At 41.4% G+C, this 13371-nt stretch overlaps 1 protein-coding gene across 2 annotated transcripts; it reads left to right on the forward strand.

The window, feature by feature from the left end:
• The first annotated feature begins 2123 nt into the window (after positions 1-2123).
• LOC106807110 (trithorax group protein osa-like) lies at positions 2124-5354 on the forward strand. 2 transcript variants are annotated; one of them, XM_014809367.1, is made up of 3 exons: positions 2124-2599; positions 3065-3220; positions 5194-5354. In XM_014809367.1, the coding sequence occupies exons 1-3, from the start codon at positions 2129-2131 to the stop codon at positions 5332-5334; spliced, it is 768 nt and encodes a 255-aa protein (XP_014664853.1). In that variant the 5' UTR covers positions 2124-2128; the 3' UTR covers positions 5335-5354. The 2 variants fall into 2 exon arrangements, with proteins under 2 accessions (XP_014664853.1, XP_014664854.1); XM_014809368.1 differs by having other exon boundaries at positions 3068-3220.
• The last annotated feature ends 8017 nt before the right edge of the window (positions 5355-13371 follow it).

Consider the following 13371-nt stretch of genomic DNA (forward strand, 5'->3'; position numbering starts at 1 on the left):
CTCTCTCTCTCTAACCCTCATGGCTTTCTCTCTCTCCCTCTAACCAACACGGCTTCCTCTCTACCTCTAACCATCATGGCTTCTTCTCTCCCTCTAACCATCACGGCTTCCTCTCTCTCTATAACTATCACGGCTTCCTCTCTCCCCACTATTAATTACGAGAGAGGAAGACCATCACGGCTTCCTCTTTCCNCCTTTTGGCTTCGGTGAATCCCTTAATGTGTCATTGTGGGACTAAGCGTTTTACGTACATTCTTTCCGAAGCGGAGTTTTTATCATATCACGTATAGATAGTCTGACACATATAGTACACTTATAGTACAGAAGTCTGATAGCCTGTTGAAGGAGCTAGATCTTGCCAAAAACATAGATCATACAATGAAATAAAAGCGGTTTGGATTGGTGGGAGTTAAGAAAACAGCAGCTATGTGTTTTGTCGGAGGCATGAAAGCGCGTGACCTCATGACGACGAGACGTTCCGCCAATCCCGACGAAGTTTAGGATTTGACATGAGCCCAAAATCCATGTCAACGCAATGATATAAGTGAACGCGATTTAAATTATGCGACAGACAAAAACATCGCGAGAGCATTGTCATCGGCATTGTTATCAGTTAGCAGGCACTTCCCGTTGTTGGCAGCCCAGACTGAAACCGAGAATTGGTCATAATGAACAATGCAAAGCCACCAGGACTTACCTGTTCAGTCTATTCTTGCCTGCATTGTTGCTCTGGTCTGGAGGAAGTCGTTGCATAATATTACTCTTATGCGTTGTACAGTGTGTCGGGACTGACTGCTCACCATGTACATTTCTTGATCCGTTATGTGTATGTCACTCGCATTGATGGATAAATGCTCTTAAGTGCACTGAGATCGATAGAATTTCCCTGTTAGCAAAATCTTTAAGCCTTTCGCTAACCAACTTACATGCAATTGCCATCGTGATGATGCTTATTATCGTCTGTATACTCGCTTACATCAGTAACTCTGTGTGAAGAACGTAGAAGCATGTAAGATTTTCACCACTGATGTGAGTAGTTGACAACCAGGTCATGCTTTACTGATGTCCGCCCCCAAATCTACAACATGATAGACGAGTTGGATCTCTGAGGCCGAGAAATCTTTTTTAGAACCAGTTACCACCTCTCATTAGTACTACCTCTAGTTATCAGCGCACTCCTCTATAGTACTTCAGAACCGTGTGTATGACCTGCCGAAGTGAAAGTGCTAACCTTCAGTAAGCTTAAATTGACTGTGTAATGAATTTCTTGAAAATCCTATTTGTAAAAGTTTAATTGTATTTTTAAAACATAAAGAGTAAATACTAACAGTGCTAAATATATCCTCAAAATCGTACTTGATAATAACATTTTTTAGTTGCGTACTTTAAAAAAAATGAAAAAACCTGCACGATTTTACTTCTTTTTTAGATAAAAAATATGGCATCTTTATTGATGTTAGGTGGATGTCATCAAATAGACCAGCAAAATGGGGAGTATAAAGAAGCAAACTAAGCTTGAAAAGTTGACAGAAACACTTTCATATACTTTTATTACTTTCATGGATTTTATTTAGTACAAATATCACGTAAATTTATCATTTGCTAAAGCTATTTACACTGACGTGTTCACTCTAAAACACCAATTTTTAGCTCGCTTTGACATCGTCAAGATGAGTTATTGTCAGGGGGTGTCGTCCGCCGTCCGTAGAGGGAGTCGTGCCCTCCGTCCGTAACATTGGACAACTAATAACAAACTACTATATTACATGGTCACGAAATCAAGAACCGTTTGACCGCACATGTTTTCAAATTGCATATAGTTTTACTCCTATGGGAGAGGTTTGAACGTCCTACTTTTGGAGCATCCGCCAGTGACTAAACATTCGAGCCNTAATTATTTGAGCCGGCTGGCTGCAATCGCCTAGTGTGCCCCGAGGGTCTGCGATTGGGGAGCCAGCCGATTGTAACAATTCATGCATGGCCAATCAAATCACAATTAGTTGTCACGTGATTTAAACATTTTAGGTTAGTGAGTTCCAGCCTGTAATGTATACCATAATTTCTACACAACTTCATGCGACTCATTTGTCACTCTGCAGAGAATAAATCCACCCTCATGACGTTTCAGATGCCGTGCCGTCTGCTCCTGCTGGGCCACCAGCGACAAAACCTGGGGCCAGCGCCAACGACTACATATGAGGAAGCCGTCGGCCTGCCAGGAAACCTGCCTTGTGACGCCGAGCCCTCAAGGGGGCCGGTGCCACCGGCATATACAGCTCCACCTGCTGCAGCTTATAATCCTGCACTAGCAGGTCAGGCGTATGGACCGCAGCCACCCAGTCAGGTTTACCCAACAGGCGGCCAGCCGATGGGAGCCAGTAACCTACAAGGCGGTTATCCTATGGGGAATGTTTCCATGGCGGGTTACCCAGTGCCACCTGGTGGAGGCGTACCCTATCCGCAGTACGCGCATGGTGGCGTCAAGTATACAAACGTCAGTGGTATGCCACCTGGTGGCCAGTACCCTCCTCAAGTCGTAGGCGGTATGCCACCTGGTGGCCAGTACCCTCCTCAAGTCGTAGGCGGTGTGACGTATGTGGTGAGTCTGTTCAGAATACAGTTAATGGCCTTTTGGCTTCGGTGAATCCCTTAATGTGTCATTGTGGGACTAAGCGTTTTACGTACATTCTTTCCGAAGCGGAGTTTTTATCATATCACCGTATAGAGTAGTCTGACACATAATTAGTACACTTCTAGTAGCAGATGTCTGATCGCCTGTGAAGACTAGATTTGCTAAAACAGAAGATGCAATACAATGAAATAAAAGCGGTTTGATTGGTGGAAGTTAAGAAAACAACAGCATATGTGGTTTTGTCGGAGCGCATGAAAGCGCGTGACCTGCATGACGACGAGACGTTCCCGCCAAATCCCGACGAAGTTAGGAATTTGACAGAAGGGCCCTAAACATCCATGTCAACGCAATGATATAAGTGAACGCGATTTAAATTATGCGACAGACAAAAACACGCTGACGATGCATTGTCATCGGCATTGTCATCGTTAGCAGGCACTTCCCGTTGTTGGCCAGCCCCAGACTAACCGAGGAATGGTCATCGTGCAGACCAATACAAAGCCACCGGACTACCTGATTCAGTCTATTCTTGTCTGCATCTGTTGCTTCTGGCCTGGAGGAATCATTGCGATAATATACTCCATGCGTGTAAGTAGTGATAGGGACTGACTGTCCATGACATTCTGTCCGTATGTGTATTCACTCGCATTGATGGATAAATTGCTTATTAGGTGCACTGGATCGATAGAATTTTGTAGCAAATCTTTTAAAGTTTCGTACCATTACGAGAGCGTGAATGCCTTGTAAAAAACAAAAAAAAAAAAATTTGGACAAAAATGCTTCATTTATTTGTATTTGTAATGTACTCTGTGTGAAGAAGTGAAGCATGTAAAGTTATCACCACTTGATAGTGAGTAGTGACAACAGCATTGCTTTATGTGTCTCGCCCCCCAAAATACAAAGATAGCGAGTTGGATCTTGAGGCGAGAATTTTTTTAAACCCAGTTACCACCTTCATTAGTATACCTCTAGTTTCAGGCCACTCACGTATAGTACCTTCAGAACCGTGGTATGACCTGAGCAAGTGAAGTGTACCTAGTAAAGCTTAAATTGACTGTGTATTGAATTTCTTGAAAATCCTATTTGTAAAAGTTTGATTGTATTTTTACAAAACATAAAGGTAAATAGCTAACAGTGCTAAATATATCCTCAAATCGTACTTGAATAATAAAAAATTTTTAGTTGCGTACTTTAAAAAAATGAAAAAAACCTGGCACGATTTTACTTATTTTTTAGAGAAAAATATGGCATCTTTATTGATGTTAGGTGGAGTCATCAAATAGACCAGCAAAATGGAGAGTATTAAAAGAAGCAAACTAAGCTTGAAAAGTTGCGAGAACACTTTCATAATATTTTAATTACATTTCATAGATTTAATTTAGTACAAATATCACGTAAATTTATCATTTGTAAAGCTATTTACACTGACCGTGTTCACTCTAAAAGCACCCATTTTTTAGCTCGCCTTGACATCGTCAAAGAATGAGGCTAATTGCATGGGGTGCGCGTCCGTCAACCATTGAACAACTATAACTATATTAGCTATTAACTATGGTCAACGATAACAAGAACGCGTTTGACGCCACATGTTTCAAATTGCCATATAGTTGTTACTGTCGCTATAGGAGAGGTATTGAACGTCCTATTTTGGAGGCACGCCAGTTGACCTAAACTATTCGAGCCAAACGTCCACATTTTTGGCAAAATGAAATGGCGCACAAGTCAGTTCAGGTTTCAATGGGTTTTGCTCATTTCTTGCATTGTGAATGGAATGAAGGAACTGGCCCAATAACATATGCACACAGGGTTTTGACCATTTTTTTTTTAAATATATGCAAATTGGGTAGATTTTGTAAAATTTCACCAATGCATTTCAATTGATCTGCCTGCGGTCAGCACGATAACTCAAGACACCGTTTGACCACATGTTTAAAATTGAATAACAGTTTTCCTCCTATGGAGAGATTTGAACTTCCTATTTTGGAGCAAGTGCGCTCAGTCGACCTATACTTTTTCGAGGCCATCCCCTTTTTGCAAAAAATGAAAAATGGGCCATCTAAATTTTATTCGAATTTGTTAAATTTTGGTAAATGTGAATGTGTAAGGCTAGCCGCCAAACAGTTAGTTACTCTTAATGGGAGAAGATGACAACGCGCTATTACGTTTATATTCGTCTAACTGGTCCAACCACTAAATCATACCTATATACGTGTAATATTCGTGTTTTAGATTCTTCGTTATCAGTAATTTTGACTGGAATATTTTATGTTTTTATTTGGGCCTGCGATATTCGAAAAAACCTAAAAATGGCGTCATTTAGGCATAGCAGCCAATCTCTCGTCAAGATTTCAGACTTTCAGATGCTGAAACATTTATTTTCGCATCAAAACTTATGCATATATCAGTATCAAGAGTATATAATGGGAGATATGCTATATAACGGTAGTTATATATCCCTCCTCCCTCTTCTATCACACCCAAGGTGAGCTACAGTGTCATTGACACTTTCATTTTGTTTAGTGTCGTAATGAGCACAAACGGTTTTTTATGTCGTTTAACAGGTTAGAAGTCTGTACATGGAGCAGCGATACGATGAGTCGTGGCAAGCCTCACGAGTCACTCGTAACGTGATCGTCGCCTGCGTCGCGATTGGCATAGTCTTCTACGTCATGATCACCATCGCCAGAAACTTGCACCATTAGCGTGGGTCGGCATGATGCCGCGAGTAATTCAGGACCTCGGATAAAGACGGAATGAGGCTTGAAAGGTGCGCTCGGTAGTGGAGAATCATCCCGCCCAACGATACTAGAATCTCCGATATGTTGCCTGTTTCCTCAGGCATAATTATCTCACCTTGTTCCGCTGCCAACACTGAATATTCTTCCACTGACGAGCCTCGAGCTCGTACTACCTGGTATTGTGTTTCTGCTCTCGTATCACTCATACCAGGCCACAAATATATATACACTCATGTTCGCACACGTAGCATTTTCCTCCTCACTGGGAGATGCCATCACATCTTTCTCGCCGAAGTACCCGGATGCACAGCTTGCCACTCTTTCACAGCGCATGCGCCACACATAAACCGGATGTTTCGTTGCTTCATGTAACATTAACAATCTCCATGTTATCTTTTTCTTTCTTTTTCTTATAATGGACTGCTCAACATTTAACGTATATACATATATACACATAGCTGCATACAAGTTCGTGAGAAGAGTTCAGGATGCAGCTTTCCAAAAACCATCACTGATGGCTTTCAACAGACTGAAAGATGATGCGTCTTTCTTGGTCAAACAGTCTGCCAACTGCTGAGTGCCCTGAGTCCAGCACACATCTCATACTTGTTTGTTTGCTATTAGTTCCTTATGCCACTTATCTCCAACCTGAGACGTTTGTCTTCAACAAACTTTGTCGACCTGATTGCTTGTCGAACGATTATCCACAACACACACGACTGGTAACATTTCAGGACTACTTACACCTTTAGTAATCTCCGCAAACAGTGTAGCCAGAAACACACAACTGTCTATTCCATCAGCGAGTGACAGGGTTTCAGCTGCAAGTGTGCTTCGAACAACACGTCGTATCCGCTTAGATTTCCAACAGATTGGAGAAAACAAGCCTGTTTGTCCCATGACTCATGATGAGTACAATAAAGTGACCATCTTGTGACCCACCGTTTTTCAAATTGGCAAATGACGCATCATTGAATACAACAAGTTGCAAGTCACTGTCTTCAACATATTGAAATTTAAGGCGTACCCTATCTGACTTCAATTTTTTCACAACCTTGTTGACTTTAATAAATACAACTCTAGCATATTTCACTCTACTAGCTGAACAGGACGCTTCAAATAAAATGTCAGGTCTACTGTGACGAGCCACCCAGAGTAACTGTCCCACTTTAGACCTCGGCAAAGTTTTCTCATCCTCTGTCAGGCACGAGTCTTTGAACACTATTCTGTGTTTGTCTAGGTTTACTGGAGTGACACTACTGACATAGTGATCTGGATGTAGCACAATGTGTTTCTGATGGCACAACAAATCCATCGGAATATACCTAAATGCAGCACTGATTTCTTTTCCAACACTAAGTACATCCTTTACTTTGTTGATAACAGTCTGCCCAAACTCTGGGGTTCCACCCCATAAAAAATCATCGACATGACTTGCCAGTACACCAATTGCCTCTCCTCCACTGTGATCTAGCCAGAAAAACTGCAGGATCCACTTTTGATATCTTGGCACCCAGATCTGGCATCACAGTTTTCACTTGATTGTACCAATATAAGGACGCATCAACTAGACCTTATACACATTTCCTAAGATGCCAAACTACACCAGAAGTATTAACTTCTTTAGAAGGTCTAATAAACACATCCCTGTCAAGTAGGTGACCCTGAAGAAAAGCTGTTTTTATGTCCATAGAAAATGGCTCCCACCCTTTCTGTGCCATGACTGCTAAAATCATCTTCAATGACTCCATAGTACATGTTAACGAAGCTCTTGGTGTCTCACTAGTACAGAGTTCTTCGAAACCCCTCGCAACTAATTTAGCTTTAGGAATAACTCCCTCTGGGGTTTCTTTCATAATCAAAATCCAACGTGTTGAAATACACTTCTGGCCTACATCTGCGACCTCTTCAAAAACCTTGTTGTTTTTCCAACTATGCAATTCTTTGAACTTTGCCTCAGTGAAAGTCTCTTCTTCCAATATCATTACTGACTCTTGACTTGTTTCAAAGCAATTGTCAATGTCACTGTCACCGACAGCTACTGAATTATTTTCCTCCACATCCATTCTCATTCACAGTTGGACATATAGTGTCACTATCACCAGCATCAGCGAGCACAATCTCTATCTGATTAACTCTACTTAAATCAACGGACTCTCTCATCCCTTCCTAGGAAGGATGTTGCAAATATTCTATATTGAACTAGTTTTTGTTTTTTCCAGTATCTTTACCAACTTTGCTTATGACTTTTCCAACTATAAAAGTATCACTCTGTCTGTCAACATATTTAACAGTTTGACCCTTCTTTACAAGCACTCTGTCACTTACAGCTCCCCCTTTTGTCGAAATGATTCTGTCTTGTGTAGGCTCTTCATCAGAGCTGATATTTTATTGATCAAATTGACCTTCACACATCGACATAGACTTTCCATTTGAATGACTTCTCTCAACACAAGACTCTGTCTCTTTCTGTCCATTTGACTCTTCTGATAAAGTATCAAGTTCATTGCTTGTTCCTTCACAGTCATTTGACATTTTTACTTTAGACAACCAACACTGATGTACATGAACATATGTCCTGCCATGTCTGACAAACACCACAACACCATCTTGTCCAATGACTGTTCCAGGTTCTTTCCATTCTCGTGAATCATGACGTTTATAATAAACTTTATCTCCAGTTAAAAAAAATTTGTCTTTAGACCTCACTGTTCTCCTCAAAGCACGTCTTAGTCTGTCAGACGTTTCTGATGCCAAGAAAGCTTTCTTTGTATCATGGAGTGCTGCAATGTGTTTTCCCACACATTCACTGATAGTGGTACTTTCCAAAGCTGGGAGTTTATCAGTCAGCACACTTGGTAAATTTGGATTATGCCCAAACACAATCTGATATGGACTGTACCTATGTACATTATGTAATGTGTTTTTAGCATTCACTGACCACGGAAGAGCAACTTCCCAATAATAGCTATACTCGCTTTCACTTTCACTAAGATTTCTTTTAAAATCCCATTGTGTCTCTCCACAACCCCACAACTCCAGGGACTAAAAGCAGCCAATGTTTTACTTCAATGTTGAAATTCTCAACCATATCTCTAAATTCTTGGTTGTTGAACTGTAAACCATTATCACTGAAGACCTTTTTTGGAGGTCCATGAACACTAATCCAGTGTGTAATAAATTTGTTCACTATCTGCGAAGAATGCTTTGTTTTTATGATACATGCTGCACTGAACCTTGAAAACATGTCTATGATGTGAAACACCCAAACGTTTATGTCTAATTCATGCAAATCCAAGGCTACAGTTTCATTGTAACATGTTGCCATGGGTAACCCTACAACAGGTCTCGGGGTAGTCTTTCTAAATTTTACACAAAGACCACACTTATCCATGCCACTGCTCAAAAGAGTGAAAACACCATCACCGTTTACCCCTGCACTTTTCAACAAAGACTTCAAACGGTCAGCCTACTGCTCATTTCTTCACTGACAATCAAGACTTCATCCTTGGAAAACTGTGATTGTTATCTACAACCACCTAACTTGTTACCTGAAATGTCTATGCAATAATGACAACTAGATGTCAGCTCCAAATCTACTGGTTGACCAAACATTGTCACCTTATTCTTGGACATATCTAAATCTGTACTTGCACGTTTAAGTGATTGTTTGCTGAGTAGTAAAGGAATGTCAGCACAAACTACTTCAGTTTCAATGTTACACTGTGTATCTCCTATTTTCGCAGGTATAGTAATCTTCTAACAAGACTTGACAATCTGGCCATCGCCAAACTTAAAGTGTTTCATACTATTTTGCTTTACTATTTTTCCTTTGTCAGCAGACTCAATATTACCTACATACTGTTTCAACCAATTCTCACCGCAAACAGTTTTAGTGCAAGCAGTATCGATAATAGTTGCACCAAACGACTCCGTCACAAGTATCTCATTAACAGAGGACTCTTTTGTGAACAAAGTTATGTTACAGGTTTCTGTGTCATTGCCTACATTTTCCTGTTGTGTGTTTTCGTCATGTTCCGTTTATCTTTGAGATTAGCCTGTTCAGCTTTGTGAGGGCACTGCCTCATCCAATGAAAAACACTTTTGCAAATGGCACAGGTTGTTCTCTTCCCGAATCTGTTAAGTGGATTAGTTCCAACTGGCATTTTGTTGACATATCGTTTACTGGTATCTCTACTGCCCTCTTTCTGTCTAGAAGCAAAAAACACTGACTCTTGTTTGACTTTTATAGGTTCTGCAGAAGTACAACCAAAAGCTCCTCCCTCTGAAGAAATACCAGTTCTCTCACCAGAAAGTCTTTTCATCGCTGATTTCATAGACATTAATGTTAAATCAGTGCACGCAGTCATTGCCAACTGTTTCTCTCTCGCCAACAAATTAGCATTATCTAATAACTTGAATGCCAACACAGCATCTGGTAACTCCATCTTTAGTTTCTTACACTTTGAATACAAGACCTCAAACTCGTATATGTAATCCGCTATTTTCACTCCCTCAACTCGTTTGAATGAATCAAACATCGTATACGCCTCATAAGCCAGGTCCTTGTCTTTCTTCTTAAACACTATTGAGCGCTGTAAGCAACGTTTTCATTCCGTTGTTGTGATCCAACTCGTCGACAGAAATATCAACTGCCGTTTCTCTCGCTTTCTCAGTTAACGATAATGTCAGTGCTAATGCCTGTTTTTTCACCTCTAAATCAGTCATGCGCTGCCAAATGCTTATTTCATTCACCCATGCCTCGTACGACGTTTCACCAAACTTCGGAGGTTGCTTGTAATTCGCCGCCATCTTGCAAACTACCTTCTGCTACCAATGTTGCCTCATAATTATCTCACCTTGTTCCGCTGCCAACACTGAATATTCTTCCACTGACGAGCCTCGAGCTCGTAGTACCCGGTCCTGTGTGTCTGCTCTCGTATCACTCATACCAGGCCACAATTATATACACTCATGTTCGCACACGTAGCATTTCGCTTCTCACTGGGTGACGCCAACCATGGTTAGGGATATTTCTCATAGCTCTCAGCTCCTTTACTCGTTCCACACCTCGTCACCAGATGTAAAAACTCAATAAATAATAATAAATAATAAGATAATAAAACTCAAAATTCACGGAGGCTATACAGCGATATAGCTAAATAGCTATATCTATATTAGCTATATAGCTAAGACGTGTCTATATGTATCTAAATTTCTAGAATTATAACCCAACTTGTTCGCGAGATACACTTTCCTGCCGCCCATAGCTGTGTGTATATTAGCCTGTGAGCGATACCGCGCGTGCATATTTGCTAATTAATTAATCAATCTAATTGCGCTTCAATAAACTCAATATTCACAGAGATTATAGCGAAGACGTGTCTATATGAATTTTGAGTTTTATTATCTTATTATTTATTATTATTTATTGAGTTTTTACATCTGGTGGCGAGATGTGGAGCGAGTAAAGGAGCTGAGAGCTATGAGAAATATCCCTAACCCGCCACCACATCTTTCTCCCCGAAGTACCCGGATGCACAGCTCACCACTATTTCACAGCGCATGCGCCACACATAAACCGGATGTTCCGTTGCTTCATGTAACATTAACATTGCCTTTTCTATAAACTACAGGAACGTAATTTGGTTGTGAACTGGTTTTGGTTGCTATTGGATGGTATTTGTAAGCTTGATAGCTACAGTGAATTGTATATTTATGAATCGTGTTTTACTTATTGTGATGAAGTGATTGTTTTGGATCATTTTTAGATGTTATTTGTGAAGTGAAAGAATCCACAATTCTCAATGTCTCAAGCAGGAAATGAACAAGGTGTTTTAATTTGGCATATACGGTCATAAAAAGAGATTATAGCCTTATCGTTTGTTTGCACATGGAGGGTATAGGTTAAAGGGTATGAGATTTCTCTACATGATATGAAGAGATCAAGTGCGAAACCTACGAGTTACTAACTTTGTATAAAATTGTCTTTTAACTTTCTCATTTTTGTAGTTAACTGTCGTTTTTAATATTGTCATGCAAAAAGAATTGAAATTTACTTTCGTTGCATGAAGTGTAGGATGAATTATGTGCTGCTCAATGACGGAATGAGTTATTACAAGAAATTGTGTGTGGTAAAGTGTGCATGTTAGTGGATAACTATAAACAATGGAGCCGTTTGTGAACACTGTAGTTATGTACGTGAAACGTCCTCTATCACCAGAATAAGTTCCGCAAACAGTTTCAAGATATTCCATCCGAGAGAGAGAGAGAGAGAGAGAGAGAGAGATTTGATAAACCATTCTAGGTGGTATTAATAGCATGTATGGATTTGCTATAGCATACCACAACTAACATGATACCAATTTGAAGTGGTTTGAATGGTTTGTGTGTTTTATAATGGTGTACAGAAGAAATCATTGAGTAATAGTGTAATACTTACAGTAGTTATATTTTCCGTGCATATGATCCTAGGTGCATATTAGCGCTGTCAGTCTGTGACTGTCGCGTGGAGTCGTGTCGACGCTGTGTCATCACTTGCGCCCTGGGGGACATAGACCCTATGAGCCCAGGGTACGTTCCGGCAGTATACGGTCCGGTATACCGAAACGTACCCTGGTCACTATTTGATATGGTTAGGGTTAGGATTAGGGTTAGGGTTAGGGTTAGAGTTAGGGTTAGGGTTAGGGTTAGGGTTAGGGTTAGGGTTAGGGTTAGGGTTAGGGTTAGGGTTAGAGTTAGTGAGTAGGCGTAGGCGTAGGCGACTCCCTAGACTTGTTAGTGGAGTAGGCGGGGTACGGTCCGGCATATTAGATAGTACCAGGGTACGTTCCGGTATACCGGACCGTACCCAGGGTACGTTTCGGCAGTACCTCGGGGGACATAGACCCATTCAGCGCTACTGAGAGCTGTCCCGTCACGGGTGCGTAGTAGTAAATACAGCGTGTGCACACATCTCGTCCGTATGTCGTCGACCGTACAAGCAGCAAGACGACCGAGCGCCAATAAAAATCAATAGCGAAAGCATTGCGACGCAGCGAAAAACGAAATGGTGGCGGCGAGTATTAGTGCTGTGTGAGCCGTGGGGTCCCACGCGCGCGCTATAGTAGCAAACGTCCAGCCTAGGGTACCTAGTCCAGCCCTAGCGCTGATAGGGTCTATGGTCCCCAGGGTACTGCCGGAACGTACCCTGGGTACGGTCCGGTATACCGGAACGTACCTGGTACTAAATACTACTATCTAATATGCCGGACCGTACCTCGCCTACTCCACTAACGAGTCTAGGGAGTCGCCTACGCCTACTCCCTAACCCTAACCCTAACTCTAACCCTAACACTAACCCTAACCCTAACCCTACCCCTAACCATATCAGCTAGATAGTTACCAGAGTACGTTCCAGTATACCGGACCATACCCAGGGTACGTTCCGGCAGTACCCTGGGGGACATAGACCCTATCAGCAACACTAGCAGTGATAAGCCACGGACGATGTCTAGCCATCGCATCCCTCTCTTTCGCTCGCTGTTGCTCTCTCCCCTCACTCACTCCCTCTCTCGCTCGATCATGCCCCCTCCCCCTTCTTCTCCTCCGCTTCCTCCTTTTCTTCCTCCTCCTCCTCCTCCCGATGATTGAAAATTAAATACTGAAATAATAATTGTAAATCTATCACGTAGAATTATAATTGGCTGAAATAGGTTACTTCACTCTTCATAATCACGTCAAACATAGCCAAATGAGAAAGATTCCACGGAAATCGCCTATTATGCAACAGAAAATATGATGATCTATAGTCAAGGCACGCGAAGAGAAACCACGTTATTAGTAGGCTCCCTGAGGCGTAATAGCACGGACGAGGTTGAGGAAGCAACGAAATGAGGAGCACGTTATCAATGACCCAATTTCTATCATTTTAATTACCTGCGCTGTCTGTCATCCTATATGTCGCGCTGTGAAATAGCGAGGCAAATAGAGTTAGTGATATATATATATATATATATATAT

Source organism: Priapulus caudatus, unplaced genomic scaffold (assembly GCF_000485595.1).
Source record: "Priapulus caudatus unplaced genomic scaffold, Priapulus_caudatus-5.0.1 Scaffold196, whole genome shotgun sequence".
Lineage (NCBI taxonomy): Eukaryota > Metazoa > Priapulida > Priapulimorpha > Priapulimorphida > Priapulidae > Priapulus > Priapulus caudatus.

Excerpts from the sequence above, each read along its gene's own strand:
- LOC106807110 (XM_014809367.1), top strand. The coding sequence starts at position 2,129 with ATGCCGTGCCGTCTGCTCCTGCTGGGCCACCAGCGACAAAACCTGGGG. Across the intron at positions 2,600-3,064 it reads TAGGCGGTGTGACGTATGTG|CAGGCACTTCCCGTTGTTGG; the intron begins GTGAGTCTGTTC and ends TGTCATCGTTAG. Across the intron at positions 3,221-5,193 it reads CGATAATATACTCCATGCGT|GTTAGAAGTCTGTACATGGA; the intron begins GTAAGTAGTGAT and ends GTCGTTTAACAG.